A 15341-nucleotide genomic window follows, 5' to 3' on the forward strand; every position below is an offset into this window, starting at 1 on the left:
TTTACCCAAGAATTATAGGCAAAATAGCTATGAGCTAAAATGACTATATTCAGTCTGGAATTATGTTGGAGCCTTATTTATTTTTTTCTGATTTTCTTCACATGGGATGATGCTCTCTGGGGATGACAGCAGATATATTTCAGAAGTTCTAGAATCTATCCACTTCTGGAGCAAAGAGGACATTGGGGAAAAAAATGAATTTTCAGGAATATGGCTAAACTACAGGAAAAGCAATCCTACTGTTTGGTTGGAATGCCCTTGTCAGTTTCTGAAAAAAAATATGTTTTATTAGGTGGTTTAATTCAGAAAGGAATATATTCAGAAAAGTTATTGAAATAATATAAAATTACTTAGGACAGCCAGACTGCCTCAGAGCTACAAAGATCTAGTGAAATATCACTGCCCATAACCTCAGATCAGCCACAAGACCAAAGTACTCAACACAGACTTCCAACTCCAAGGCTGGATTAGAGGGAGGAGAGGCAATCCAATGTCTAATTTATCTTGTCATTGCGGTGGGGGGGGCATCCCTCTGGCTCCCAGAGAGTGAATTTTACATACCTTACTTCTCTGTTCCAGGCATAACATGCACCATAATCAGAGATAGTACATTATAGTGTATATCTGATATAGAGTATATTGATTATACTGATATAGAATAGGATAGGATAGGATAGGATAGGATAGGATAAGATTGGATAAGAGAGGAGGGGATAGGATAGGCTAAGATACGATAGGATAGGAAGGGATAGGATAGGATAGGATAGGATAGGATAGGATAGGATAGGAAGGGATAGGATAGGATAGGAAGAGATAGGATAGGATAGGATAGGATAGGATAGGATAGGATAGGATAGGATAAGATTGGATAAGAGAGGAGGGGATAGGATAGGCTAGTCAGGTCAAAGGAGCAAAAGAGCCGAGGTGGTGCAGTGGGTAGAGTGCAGTACTGCAGGCCACTTCAGCTGACTGTTATCTGCAGTTCAGCGGTTCTAATCTCACCGGCTCAAGGTTGACTCAGCCTTCCATCCTTCCGAGGTGGGTGAAATGAGGACCCAGACTGTGGGGGGCGATATGCTGACTCTGTAAACCGCTTAGAGAGGGCTGAAAGCCCTATGAAGTGGTATATAAGTCTAACTGCTATTGCTATAGGATAGGATAACAGAGTTGGAAGGGACCATGAAGATCTTCTAGTAAAACTCCCTGCTTAGGCAGAAACCCTACACCACTTCAGACAAATGGTTAGCCAACATCTTAAAGACTTCCAGTGTTGGAGCATTTACAACTTCTGGAGGCAAGGGTGGTGCTTCTTTGCACATTTGGGAGCATGTGGCGTAAAAGAGACTCTTTCCAAAATCTAAATAAGAATTTAAAGACTTTAGAAGCCTTAGAAGAATTTTGCCTTTTACATACCTTACTTCTCTGTTCCAGGCATAACATGCACCATAATCAGAGATAGTACATTATAGTGTATATCTGATATACAGTATATTGATTAGGCAGAAAGCCCTACACCACTTCAGACAAATGGTTATCCAACATCTTCTAAAAAACTTCCAGTGTTGGAGCATTTACAACTTCTGGAGGCAAGGGTGGGGCTTCTTTGCACATTTGGGAGCACGTTGCGTAAAAGAGACGCTTTCCAAAATCTAAATAAGAATTTAAGGACTTTAGAAGCCTTAGAAGAATTTTGCCTTGGCACTTCCAAAACTATGCACCCAATACCAAATTCCACTCCAAGGATCTAGTGTGCCAGGAAAGAGCAAGGAGGAAGTCAGGTCAAAGGAGCAGTACAAACCAAAACTGACACAAACCAACGAACCAAAACTGATACAACTGTCTTCAGTTTGCCTTTCCACCTACACTTTGTCATATATAAACACTGTGGCATCTTCTTTTTCTTTTATCACTGTAAAATCTTTTCCTTGGTATTCTATAGCCCTCAAACAGGGAACCAACTGCAGTCACCACCTACATCCATTTCATCTCTGCTCCAAACATTCATAAATACTTTCCAGTTGCAAGCTTTATGCATGGAGAGCAACAAGCCGCCAGCATTGCAAAGAATCTGCCGCAATCTCCAAGGGCTACGCATCGCCAGTGGGAAATGCGCCTGGAGCACAGAAGTCGGGGAAGTCTGTCTACAGAAGCCTCTTCTACAGAAGCCTCTAGTTCTTAATCAAGAGTTGCATGCTCTGACCTTGTCAACCCTTTTGTATTATGTTTCTTGTAGCTTAGCATGAGGGCAAGAGGGAACCAGTGTGTTTTCAATGATATAAAGCTGGCTGAAAACCTAGGGCAGAGGGTAGCTTCCGCATGCATCCTCTAAGAACAAAACGAGCAAGAATTAAAGCATGAGGGATGCTTTGCAGAAACACTGGGTTTCTGTATGTGTAGTATTTCCTGAACTGGACATGATTTCCAAGACCAGAAAGAAAACTGGCTTTAACAACATAAACAAGCAAGGAGACAAAACCTTGAAAAAGGACCAAAAATCTAGTTTCCTTAAACTTTGGATCTTCTTCTAAGCTTTGGGTGCAACCAGCCAGAGCCCTCAAATAATTTTTGACCAGCAGTAAACATTTGTCATAATAATAAAAGATACTGGTGTTCAAAAAATAATAATAATACTTTTTTGATGTAACCATTATCAAAATAATAGAGGATAAAACATTTAATTAATTTTTAATAAATATACTTAAATGCAGTTAAAATTAAATCAGATTTAGCTTATGTTTTTGTCAAGCCATTGTGAGTAGGGTACAGGTTCCTTCTTCACCCCAAAGGTGGTTGCTTGTAGGAAAAGGGTGTGTGCTCTTGTTCTAAAATTCCAGGATTAAGGAATATATCTCCTGTATATCATTGCTAATTCTTTTCTCTCTCTGCAGGTCTTCATTTGCTCTCCATAGAGCATCCTTCAATAAATACAGTTGGATAAACAATGGAAGAGTCTTATCCCATGATAGGAGTTTACCTTTCCCCCATAGGCAATGATCCAGACTTGATCAAATGTTTGCCTATTGGTTATATTGGTTTAGATAGCCTTATGGTATTTGAGTTGGCTAACATTCTCATCCAAGGTGAGCCATCTCACATTAAACATTCTATGCCCAGGAAGAACCATGGCACACAAACAAGAACCAGGTATTAACTACATGGAACTGGAGCAGGGGTGGGTTTCAACCGGTTCGCGGCGGTCCCCGCGAACCAGTTGGTCGGCGAACCTAGAAGTAAATAACTTCCGGGAACAGCGAAGGGCCCACCCGCCCGCCCACGCTCCTTACCCAGTTTTGACAAGTTCTGCGCTTCCACGATTGTGCAGGATGCATACAGCGCCTGCGCGATCCTCCATGAGCAGCTGGAGCATCGCACAGATGCTAGTACGCATGCGTGCACTGCGCGCGTGCACGAGGACGCCGCCGGCCCCGTTCCAACCGAACTGGTTGGAACGGGGCAAGAAACCCACCCCTGAACTGGAGCTATAGGAGATAGCAGTTATCCTCTGTCACAGCTGTGTCTCAATCACAAGAGACCTTGATGGACTGGCCAAACATGTCAACATTCTCTCTGTCTTGGATATTATGCAGTAAATCACTTACCATCCAAATGTGCAATTATTTGTTAACCTAGGCAAGAAAAAGGCAATCTAAGGTTTCAACCATAAGTTGCAGTATGGTTCTTATAATTCCCAGTTAGTTAGATATAATATCCTAAAATATCTGAAGGACATCAGATTGTCTGTCTTTGATTTAGAGATTGAGTTGCAAATGGAAGAGCTCTATTCCTCGCCTGAGGGCTGAGAATCACAATGAAGCTGTAGTATTTGTACCTGAACCAAGAAAAAGGCTTTCCAATATTCTTCAGCATGCCACCAACCGTGAGCAAGGAGATGGAGTAAAGAGGAGGCAACATAGCTGAAGATGGTAGTTCTTTGATAATAAACTTCCAGGAAAAAAACAAACATTCTTTTTCCCTCCTCCATTCTTGAAATTTGATTTTATTCTTCTGACAATTTGAAAGTATATGAGCCATGGTATATTCCAGCTTTCACTAAGGAGTTCTTGCTGTGTTTTTAGTTAATTCATAGAATCTGAGCGAACCATATCTGCATATGTAATTACATTTTTATTGCTGTAATTATCTCTGACATAAAAGGCTTTTAAAGGAGAAGCTAGAGGTACAATTGTTGGAGCTATTCGGATGGATTTTTGATGTTTTATTGTTGACTGTTTGGTACAATGCCATGGATTTGCATTGAATTGCTAGTAAATAATTTTTTAAAAAAATGTTCAGAAGTGGTCCAATCAACAGTTGATAGATGCTGGATCCCCAATTCTATTGGAACAGCCATGCATCTTTCGTATTCCATAATGTTGACTTTGTATGGAGAAGGTTCTACCATGAAAGAGCAGAGTAAGATTAGGCTCTTTCTCCCATTTCACTTTGCAGCTCTGATCTCCATCATGGCTGATTATCCCACCAGCTTATATGTTGTTTCAAAGCAAGCTTTTTAGTGACAGATAGTAACACTAGGAATAAAAGGGCATGAACATGTAGATTCAGGGTCCACTGGACAATTAAACTGTGGAATAATTTTGACCCTGCAGGTTTCTCATTAGGTTCTCCAAAGGCTTTAGCATCTTCTGCAACTTATGCTGAATTTAGATAGATGGTTGCTTATTAATGTCTAGCAGACTTTCCGGGACTTCGTGTGATTTCACCACGTGAAGGAGAAAGGTTAGAAAGGGAGGAGAAATATACAGATCTAGCCTATTTCACTACTTGGATAGCCTTAGATACATCTCTATGAGCAGGAACAGAGAATAAATCACTATCTAGTCTTGACTCTGTGCTTGCCTGGGGGTGAGGGTGTGGGGGAATCAATCCCAGTGAAATTACCTTAGATATTCACAAAGATCTTGAAATTACATACTAAGCCATCCATAATGGCCTCTTCTTTGTTAGTTTACTCCATATTTGTGTTTGTATAATTAAGGAGGGTTTGTCGTCTATTGTCATGATAATGAAATATATTGTATAATGAAGATACTAAGATACATAAAATGAAAGCATAGCATTTAAAATATCAAGCTAAAATACATAACAATTACATAACGGAACTAATTTGCTAAATGCAAAAAAAAAAGAGGAATAGAAAGACATCAATTAATTTTGTCCAATTATTATTTCAGATGATTGAATGAACCTTTGTCCTTCCTCTGTTTGCAAAGAGAAAGATTCTGTAATTATCTTGGGAGTACAGAGAAGAGACTGTACTCAAGCTAAGTACATTTTATACATTTTCATTTATTTCAACCAAAGAAATAGACTGCAATCCTACACAAACTTTCCTAAGACTAAATTTCGTTAAATGGCCTTAGTCCTTAGTAGACACACACAGGGTTGTAATAAGCAGCATGTATTTAAGTTCTAATAAGGCAAATGAGATGTCAATGTAATTTTATGAACCAGTTTTACCTTATATTAAGATTTTTCTTCTGCAGTTTTCATTATTTCACTGCAAATGAAAAGGGTGGGCTATAATTCAATGGCAGAGGTGCTGTGAGATCAGCAGAATCTGATAAATTCTCCGAAACTTGTTGAGTGATTGCCTTTCACACTGAAATGTTTCTAATTCTTTATGTAAATGTGTTTTTATTTTCCATTTTCATTTTCGTACAGTCACATATATACTGTGCATAACCGGGGCCATATAACATTAAACAATAAACACAGCCATTCCTCTTATCAGCAGTACCCCAAAAAATAAAAACCCAATGTTTTTATTAGAAATGAAGACTTGGAGTTAGAAATGTTTCTAATTCTTAATGAAGACTTCAAGTCCTTACCCAGTTTGTTGTTTCTACTTATGATGATTATATGCAATTAAGAGTAGAATTTAGAGTAGCAACTTTGTAACAAACAGTTGTAACTAATGCAAATCAGCATTTCAAATTTCATCTACTTTTAATACTAGTGCTGAGTATTAAAAAGTCATCATGTATCAAACTTAATTAATTTATGAGGGATACAGTTATGTGTCATCTTTGGGCTTATTCCTGATGTGTTTCATCTTTATTTTAAATCCTAGATGTGGTTATGTTAAACCTGAAAGCCATATTAAACCACACTCTACACATACCTGCTACTTACCTGGGCATCGCTGTTCACTACACCGTCTAACCTCATCTCCGCTTCCTTCACACTGTTGCCCAGTAGTAGCTGCACCTTGGCATATCCTTATTCTCTTCTCCCAACCACCATCACAAGACTTGGAACACCCACTCCAATGGCCCCAGTGATTCCATTGACCATTAGCTGGAGAGAGAAAAATATATAATAGTTAGATCCCATAACAGTAGCTATTACAAACAAACCCACTAAAATGGGTAAAGCAGTCACTTAAAAAAGACATAGCAAAGTTAGTTGAAAAAAATATCCAGAATGGGCAGAAGCTAGCCAAAGTTAATAGCAATAGCAATAGCAGTTAGACTTATATACCGCTTCATAGGGCTTCCAGCCCTCTCTAAGCGGTTTACAGAGTCAGCATATTGCCCCCACAGTCTGGGTCCTCATTTCACCCACCTCGGAAGGATGGAAGGCTGAGTCAACCCTGAGCCGGTGAGATTAGAACCGCTGAACTGCAGATAACAGTCAGCTGAAGTGGCCTGCAGTACTGCACCCTAACCACTGTGCCACCTCGGCTCTTAAGCATACATTTATGTATGCTCTTAAGCATACATTTCAGTTCAGTGCGAGAGAGAGAGCAATTTGCTTGAATCTAGCCAGTAAATAAACTTAAATACGATATAGTTTTGTCCATATTGTAAGAGCAAAGAGAGGTGACCATGGTTGAAAATACAGTAACTAGTAACCAATAACCAGAAAATATCCAGAATGGGCAATAACACTGAATTCAGTAGAAGTTATTCCTAAATAGACATGCATTGGATTGCACTGTGAATATATATTGATGGCAGCCTCATTTTCACAGTGTGATTGTAACATATAAATATGTAATATTTTAAATAATTGCCAGTTACCATTTACACAGCTATTGTGATGTTGCAGTACAATACAAACAATTTATTTTTATATATTCTTCAATATCTCTTGTGTTCATCTACTGTAAAGTTCTCACTATATTTTTTTTATTAATACTACCACCAAATCAAATTAAAAAATAAAAGACAAGGAAAGAAACTTTAGACTTTAATGGTAGAAAAAAGGATTCTCATTTGCCACTTTGGCTTCAGCTTACAGAACAATTCTCGTCAACTTAACCTTTCAAATATCACCCCAGGAATTCTTCCATTTAGGAAAAAAAAGCTTCATTAATAAACAGTTTCTAATCCTTGGAAGAATTATGACTTTGCAGCAAAAAGCTATTCTTGAAATGTGTCATAGGGTGGATTTTTTTTTTTAATATTCTCAGTAGGAGGCAGGTTTCATAGATTTTTGCCCTTCCCTTCAGTTCTGAATAGCAGCTGCCCTTAATTGATAAATAGTGAAATAATAAAATAAAATAGTAAAATAAAACGTTAGCAAATGAGTAGCACATTAAACTCACCTAAAAGGAAAGTGAAGCAACGTTAAAAGTACTACTATATTCAGAAGGCATTTAGCAGTGCAGTATTAATCCCTGGAAGTTGATAAGGGGCCAGTTAAAATGATGTTGTGCTGCCCTCTACCTGCCATCCCTAGCAGGAAAAACTGGTTTTTATGAAGGGAGGGGGAGGTGCTGCTGCTGTAGTGATTGCCACCATGGCATCCAGATATTTCCAGCAGATTTTGCTGCGATGTCTTGTCACAGAGCAACGGGAAAACGTAATTTTTGAGAAATGCCCACTGCAGGCACGTCAATCAGCTAAAGTCTCCCTTTCATCCACTGCTGGCATTATAACAGATGGAGCTGTCAATTGAAGGTTTCAGTGGGTTGAAGGTGTCCCCACTCAACTGAAGGTGTCCCCGGGACTGAGGAGGAGGAGGAGTTATAGCCAATAGCAATAGCAGTTAGACTTATATACCACTTCATAGGGCTTTCAGCCCTCTCTAAGAGGTTTACAGAGTCAGCATATCGCCCCCAACAATCTGGGTCCTCATTTTACCCACCTCGGAAGGATGGAAGGCTGAGTCAACCCTGAGCCGGTGAGATTTGAACCACTGAACTGCTGAACTAGCAGTCAGCTAGTGGCACTCTACCCACTGCGCCACCTCAGCTCTTTTATGTCCTGGCGTTCTTTACAACCTCACACAGGATTTTGTTCCAGTGCAGTTTTATGCTATTTACTTTACAGCCACTATTTAGAAAATAAGGTAAAGGTAAAGGTTCCCCTTGCACATATGTGCTAGTCGTTCCCAACTCTAGAGGGTGGTGCTCATCTCCGTTTCAAAGCTGAAGAGCCAGCACTGTCCGAAGACATCTCTGGTTGTGTGGTCGGCATGATCTGATTGAGGAGTTCAGTGTCTTAGCAACTGAGCCACTGTGTCCAGTGGTGGGTTCCAGGTGGTACAGCCCTGTATGGCCACACTGGTATTAGCTGGGAGCAGTGGCCACCGTACCGATACAGTGGCTCATTTGGCCCACCCGCCTGCCCGCGTTCCTTACCTGTTTTTGAAGCAACTGGGCCTATTGCGCATGCGCGCACAGCAGCCAGCGCCTGCGCGACCTCTGCCAAGCAGCTGGGTGTTGCAGGGCGGCAGCATGTGCATGCATGCGCAGTGCAATGCCCGACGGGGACGCCCGACCCTATGCGAAGCGTACCATTTGCGACGGGAGTCAAAACCTGTTCAGCCCCCCCCCTCCTTCGCTTGTTAACAGACGACAGGCAGACAAACTTAAAAGGAACTCACTTTATCAGTCCTCAGCTCAAACTGGCTGCGAGCCCAAAATAAACCTAAATAAAGTCTCTGCTTGAAGATAATGGAATGCAAAACAAATCTCTCTTACGGCAAAACAAGGTGTACAAAAAGAACACAAAGCACTTCTCCAAGTGTCTCTTCGAATCAAGGTTACAGAAAGCAAATCACTTCTCCAAGTGTCTCTCACAAATAAACCACGACCTAGGATCAATGAACATTGACTTCTGCAACCAGGGCGTGGCACCATCAGTCCTTTTATCCATAAGAGAAGCCTCTACCGAGCAACAGCTGGGTGTAATCACCTCCTATGAGTCCTCAATTGTGCCTTACGTCAGTCAGCTCTTCTCCTACGTGCATCCCGAAAAGACTCGCAGGAGGGTTCTTGCTCAGCCTCTCTTGTCTCCTCCCCACTGATCCAAGGCTCAGTCTCTCTTATGTCCTCTCCACTGATCCAAGGCTCAGTCAGTTCCTGGGGACCAACTCGTCTCTCTGAGCTCTGCTCGGAGTCAGACCCCTGTCCAGAGCCCTCCTCCTCTTCCAAGTATGACTCATAAGCCCCCTTGCTGTCAGAGTCTGATAACAGCTCCAAAGGCTCTAGCCAATCACAACAGAACCCACCACTGACCGTGTCCCTATTTTCACATAAATGTCGACATAACTGCAGCTGATAAAGAGGGGATCCACCTTATACCGATAAGATTATGAAGCTGACAGAAAGCAAGACTGAAAGCTTTATAAAAAGGATGCCTCACACTGCTGTAATTCACCATCACCTCGGGACATCATGAGGCATTGAAAGCAGAGGGCCAAATTCTTCGCAGGCCCTTATAAATTCCACATAAGGGAATTCATAATATCCCCATCAATAGAGTGGCTTTTTCCAATTCACTCCACCTCTTTTTGCAGTTTGAGGACATGGGGTGATTTGCTTTTCAAACCACTCTCTGCTTGCAAAGGAACCAACACCCACCCAAAGATCCCTTTTCACGTTGCTTATGTCAACATATATTATTCAGAGCAGCACATAGACAAGGCTGTGAGTACCGACCCTAGAGAATTTTGTTCTGCTTGCATTTTTAAGCAAACTGACATGATCTCAGACTAATGTTTTCCCTTTGGATTAAGCATCTTTGTTATGTACTACAGCTCTTGTGCTGAATGTTTCAAATCTGGGTATTTGGGGAGGAAATATAAATAAAAATAGCCATTATTGGGTAGAATACTTTAAAAAAATCATCATGATGATACCATCGTTTAAATAGCAATAGCACTTAAACTTATATACTGCTCCATAGTGCTTTAAATCCATCTCTAAGGGGTTTACAGAGTCAGTATATTGCCCCCAACAATCTGGGCCCTCATTTTACCCACCTTGGAAGGATAGAAGGCTGAGTCAACCTCAAGGTGGTTAGGATTGAACTCCTGGCAGTCGGCAGAGTTAGCCTGCAATACTGTATTCTAACCACTGCGCCACCACAGCTCTTAAATGTAAATTCTTATTAAATGAAATGAAATGTAAGTTATTGTGCAGTTTCCAAATTAAAATCTTGCTGACTATTGCAGAATTAAGGTGCATCAGTTGCACTATCTGTCCCAGGTCCAAATTAACCTTCTCTGTCCTTGGTAGAGACAATTGGGAAGCAGGTTTGAAAGGAAGCTGTTATTCCTGCCTTTGCTGCTCTGCCCATCTTCAGTTTTTAAGTGTGATCACAACCTGACAAGTTACAAAGAGCTGACTTGAATACATTTCTAACTTAGACTTGGAAAAGGAGAAAAAACAACAAGCCTGTGAAAGCAATAGTTGTAATCCCCAGATGTTTCCTCTATCCAGTCTTTTGTACTCATCCTTTTTCCTAGTGCTAGTGAGCGAGGGAGAAAAATTCAACTCAGACGTGCCAAAAAAAAAAAAACCCACATAAATAAGAGAAGACAGCGAAAGAAAAGGCGAGAGCTGGCATAGATCCCTCTCCTTTGGGGATTTCATATATTGCATTCCTCAAATCCTCTTCTTTCCTCCTTACATATTACGGAGTGATCCAAATGTGCTTAATTCCCTCTGCTCCAAACAGGCTTCTTCTTCTATGCTTCCTTTAATAAACGGACAATCCAAAAATCTCAAACACAAGGATTTACTACAAATAAAAGCATCGGAATAAAAACAACTGGCAAAATGCTTCCTTTTCTTGCAGGTAAGATTCTGGAAGCCTAGCTTTGTGCTGAAGTTAAATCTGCAGCAAGGAAATTCGGGTCACGTATATGCATAATTTTGAAAGTAAAAAAAAAAAAAAATAGAAGTAAAAAACTATGTAGAAAGTGGTGGAGGAAGAGGGAGGAAGAGAGAGAGAGGTGGTAAGTACTAGTAAACTATAAATGTACTGCTATAACTATGTCTCAAATTAACTAGTCTAGCCAATAATTATTTTTTTATTATTATTTTTATTTATTATTTTATTAGTATTTATAGGCCGCCCTTTTCCCTGAGGGGACTCAGGGCGGCTTACATAAAATAAGGAAGGGAGGGTACAGACAATAGACACAAACAATACATAGAAGTAAAATAGTAAGCAACATTCATTCATCATTCGGGTGGGGACAAATTAGCTTTATCCCCAGGCCTGACGGGCTAGCCAGGTCTTAAGGGCTGGGTCCATAACATAATTATTTATCTACTAAACTTATTATAAACTGTTCAGCAAAGATATTTTGGAATTAAATGTTTTTCATCTCAACCAAACCAGAAAGCGCATAATCAAAATGGAATTTTATTATCTGGCATAAGACTTGTTGCAAATTTAAAGCAAAAGAAACTGAACTGAAGCTACATGAAGCTATTCATAATGCAAACAAGTTAATTAAAAAGAGTAGATTACATGTGAATTGTATGGAGAGTATAAAGTGTTTAAACCAAATGATTTTTAAAAAAAAAAAATGAAGGGAAAAACAAAATAAACAGAGAAACTTTAACTATGCTAGAATTAGGAGAAGGCAAATTATTTTGACAATATTGGAAGCATTTAGCAAAATGCAAGTATTAAAAATTTTAAATTATGGTAATTTAAAATTCTCATTTTCTTAGCTTATTATGCAATAATTCTTTTAAAGAGCAATTAAAAGCTGCCAGTCTCCAGGATTAAGAGACATTCCAGAAAGATCATTTAAAGTTTCTGAACTTTGAAATACTTCAGCAATATACTGTTATTACAAAATGATTCCCTTAACAGATTAAACTTCAGCCCACATTTCTTCTGGGACAGGTATGACTGCATGTAGAAAATGAGTTTAAATGTGCCTTTCTTTTTCTCATATTCTTTTTCTTTTTACAAAAGTCTGTTCTATAAATACATACGAGCAGCCTTCAAAAAGTGGCAAATAGAATGTCTTCCTGTACATTTTCTTTCTTTTTTAACCTCATGCAGAAGATGATTTTAAAACTGCTATAAACAACATTAAACTGTAAAGAAGCAACGACAAAAAAGGATGCAGCTTATATATGGGAAAAGGGAAATTCCCCCTTAAAATGAACATGGTGATAACAAAGACATCCATGTTGTTGGGTTGGCAACAATATAGAGGAAATTAACTGTGTGTTCCCCTTGGATTTCTTTTCTCACCCAAATTCTCAGCCTGGTCTACAGTCCTAGAGTGATATGGTCTCATTCAAAACCAGTGGTGGGTTTCAAATAATTTAACAACCGGTTCTCTGCCCTAATGACCAGCAGGGTAGGTGGGGTTTGGTGGTCATGTGACTGGGTGGGCATGGCCAACTCAACATCACTCATGTCGATGGATGCTTCACCTTAGCTGTTACAATGTAATAAGGGCTAACCAGAGAGGCAGTTTCTGTAAGCAGGGCAATAAAGATTAGGCTAGAAACACCACCAGAATGTTTCCTTCCTGCCTTCCTTACAGGATTAGCCCTGTAAAGTGGAAAAAAACAAACGGAGATTTCTTCCAACAACCGGTTCTCCAAACTGCTTAGAAAGTTACCAACCGGTTCTCCCGAATAGGTGCGAACTGGCTGAATCCCACCACTGTTCAAAACCTAATCAAGTCAGACTCTGCTAAACTTTCCTCATGGTTAGCCGAATCCAGCTTGGTGCAACTCCCTGCTATAAATTAGTCTTAATAAGCCACTTAGGGCTTTAGAAGGCCAGAGTTTTTCAAGTATGCCCAAAGAGCCAATGCAACCACTTTAACTTTGATGATATATATGTTTTCAGCACTTGGCCCCGGTAAACAAGGTTACTGTATCTTTGGCATTAGCGGTACCTGCTGAATAGTTTTCCATTTCTTTTCTTACTAGGTATATGTAGTGACTTTACAGTGGTAGACACTAACTTGATTCTGCACCTAATAACGGCAGCAAGACTGTTGGTGGCGCAATACTGGAAGAAGGAAGACCGGCCTACAACTCAAGAATGGACATTGAAAGTTACAAACTTAGCCGAGATGGCTAAAATATCAGCATATCTTAAAGATCACTCAAATGAGAGATACAAATGAGACTGGAAAAAATGGATTGACTATATACAAAATAAATATAGGACCAAGATATTCCAGTTAGCCTATGCTTAAGATCAGAAATGATTTAAATTGTTTAAAGTTAGCTCAGCAAGAAGAAGCTAAGATCAATGTAGAGATGTCATTAATTTCTTTATTTCTTTTTTCTCAATAGATTTTAGACTGTGTTTGTTAAAAATCCATACCGTGTACGGGTTCTGGGAAGTTGGGGGGGAGGAGGGGGGTTACGGGGGAGGGTGGAGGGAGGGAGGGGTATACATTAGGCTAGACAAGAATTTGGTGGTAAACTAGAACTATTTTGAATAGTTTTCCATGTATTTCAGCTGGCTCGAGAAACAAGTCTCCTTTGGAAGTTGGGCTCCAACTCCCAGCAGAGTTAGCCAGCTTAATCATTGTTGGGAGTTGTACAGTAGTAATTTTTGGATTGCATCTTTCTCTTTCATCAGAGTAATCTAAACAAGATATTAACAAGATATTAACTACTTTAAAGTAATCTAAACAATATATCATCTGATGGATAACTATACCAAGATACCTGTGTCCACAAGGTTTTGCAACAGATGCATATTCAATATCTCAAACTGTAGTCTAATCAAAATGAGGCATTTCATTATTATGGGTCTTGTTCAGTGGTGGGTTTCAAAAATTGTTCGAACCTACTCTGTGGGGGTGGCCTCCTTTGTGGGAGTGGCTTGCCGCCCATGTGACCGGATATGAAGATGCTGATGACACTTGTCAGAACCACCTTAAATTACCTCACACACAGCACTGGCATGCAGAAGAATATGATGTAAACTTGTTTTTTAAAAGGCATCTTTAGTTTGCATTAAAACAACTTCAACACACGCAATGTTCTGATTGCACCACAAACACAGTAGTCATCCTTACCTTTCACAGAGGCACTGAGTTTTATAAATATGAGCATAATAGTGAAGAATAATCATATCCAAGGACCAGTGGTGGGTTTCAAAAAAATTTGGAACCTCTTCTGTAGGTGTGGCCTGCTTTCCGAGTCCACTGGTGGAACCTCTTCTAACCGGTTCGGTAGATTTGACGAACCGGTTCTACCGAATAGGTGCGAACTGGTAGGAACCCACCTCTGGTCTTGTTGAAGCATTCTTAAATTCAGGCCCTATCACTTGTCATTCCCCCTTCCACTATTTTAACACTGCTATTTATTAATTCATTAATTCATTAATTAATTAATTAATTCATTCATTCATTCACCCACCTTTATTATTCTTACAAATAACTCAAGATAGTGAACATATGTAAGATATGTTCCTATTTCCTCTTCCTATTTGCCCCACAACAACAACACTGTGAGGTGAGTTGGGCTGAGAAAGAATGGTTTTATGTTTACTATTTGCTCTCCCCCAGTATTCTAAAAATGAATACAAATGAGCAGAAGGGGGGGGAATGATGTTGTCGTGTATTAAACATGAAGCAGGAATTTTAGCCAAGGACTGGAATGGAAGACCCAGTTCAATTGCCCAGATCACAGGTTGGAAACTGCTCAAAAGCATAATAGATAATCTGGTACCCCCAACAACATCTCTTGTATCCCCAACAATATCTTTCTGTGGCATCCCAGACTGTTCAGAGAATAAAGGATAATACCCAATCTTTTCCCACCCCCATATAAGAAGGGATTGAGAGAATGTAATGTACCTGTACATTCAGAGTTGTAACATTCCCTGCTTTCTGCCCATGGACCTCTGCACTCAGAGCCCCCATGTGCTGCCGCTGTGCATTGTCGACTTCTCTGCTGTGTGCCATTGGAGCAGGTCACCGAGCATTGACTCCAAGTACTCCACTCTTGCCACTGTCCATCAACTGTTGCAACAGAGCAAAATAGAAATGAAAACCATTTGCCTTATACGACCCAGAGAGTTTCTTCTTTGACTATAAATTTACATTTGGAATTGAGCGCAGCAGGACTTTTTTGTATCATGAGT

General features: G+C 39.9%; 1 protein-coding gene across 3 annotated transcripts in view; it reads right to left on the bottom strand.

Moving 5' to 3' along the window:
• ADGRB3 (adhesion G protein-coupled receptor B3) overlaps window positions 1-15341 on the bottom strand; it is a 549324-nt gene that overhangs the window by 355445 nt on the left and 178538 nt on the right. For all 3 annotated transcript variants that reach the window (XM_087718921.1, XM_087718919.1, XM_087718920.1), the window contains exons 6-7: window positions 15055-15219; window positions 6154-6318 (exon numbers count right to left, since the gene is read on the bottom strand). In XM_087718921.1, the coding sequence (XP_087575047.1) occupies window positions 6154-6318; window positions 15055-15219 (330 nt within the window). The remainder of the gene's footprint in view (window positions 1-6153; window positions 6319-15054; window positions 15220-15341) is intronic.

The sequence above is a fragment of the Thamnophis sirtalis genome, unplaced genomic scaffold, assembly GCF_051295495.1.
Source record: "Thamnophis sirtalis isolate CommonGarterSnake01/CBP01778 unplaced genomic scaffold, rThaSir2_p1.2 scaffold_6, whole genome shotgun sequence".
NCBI classification, from domain to species: Eukaryota; Metazoa; Chordata; class Lepidosauria; order Squamata; family Natricidae; genus Thamnophis; species Thamnophis sirtalis.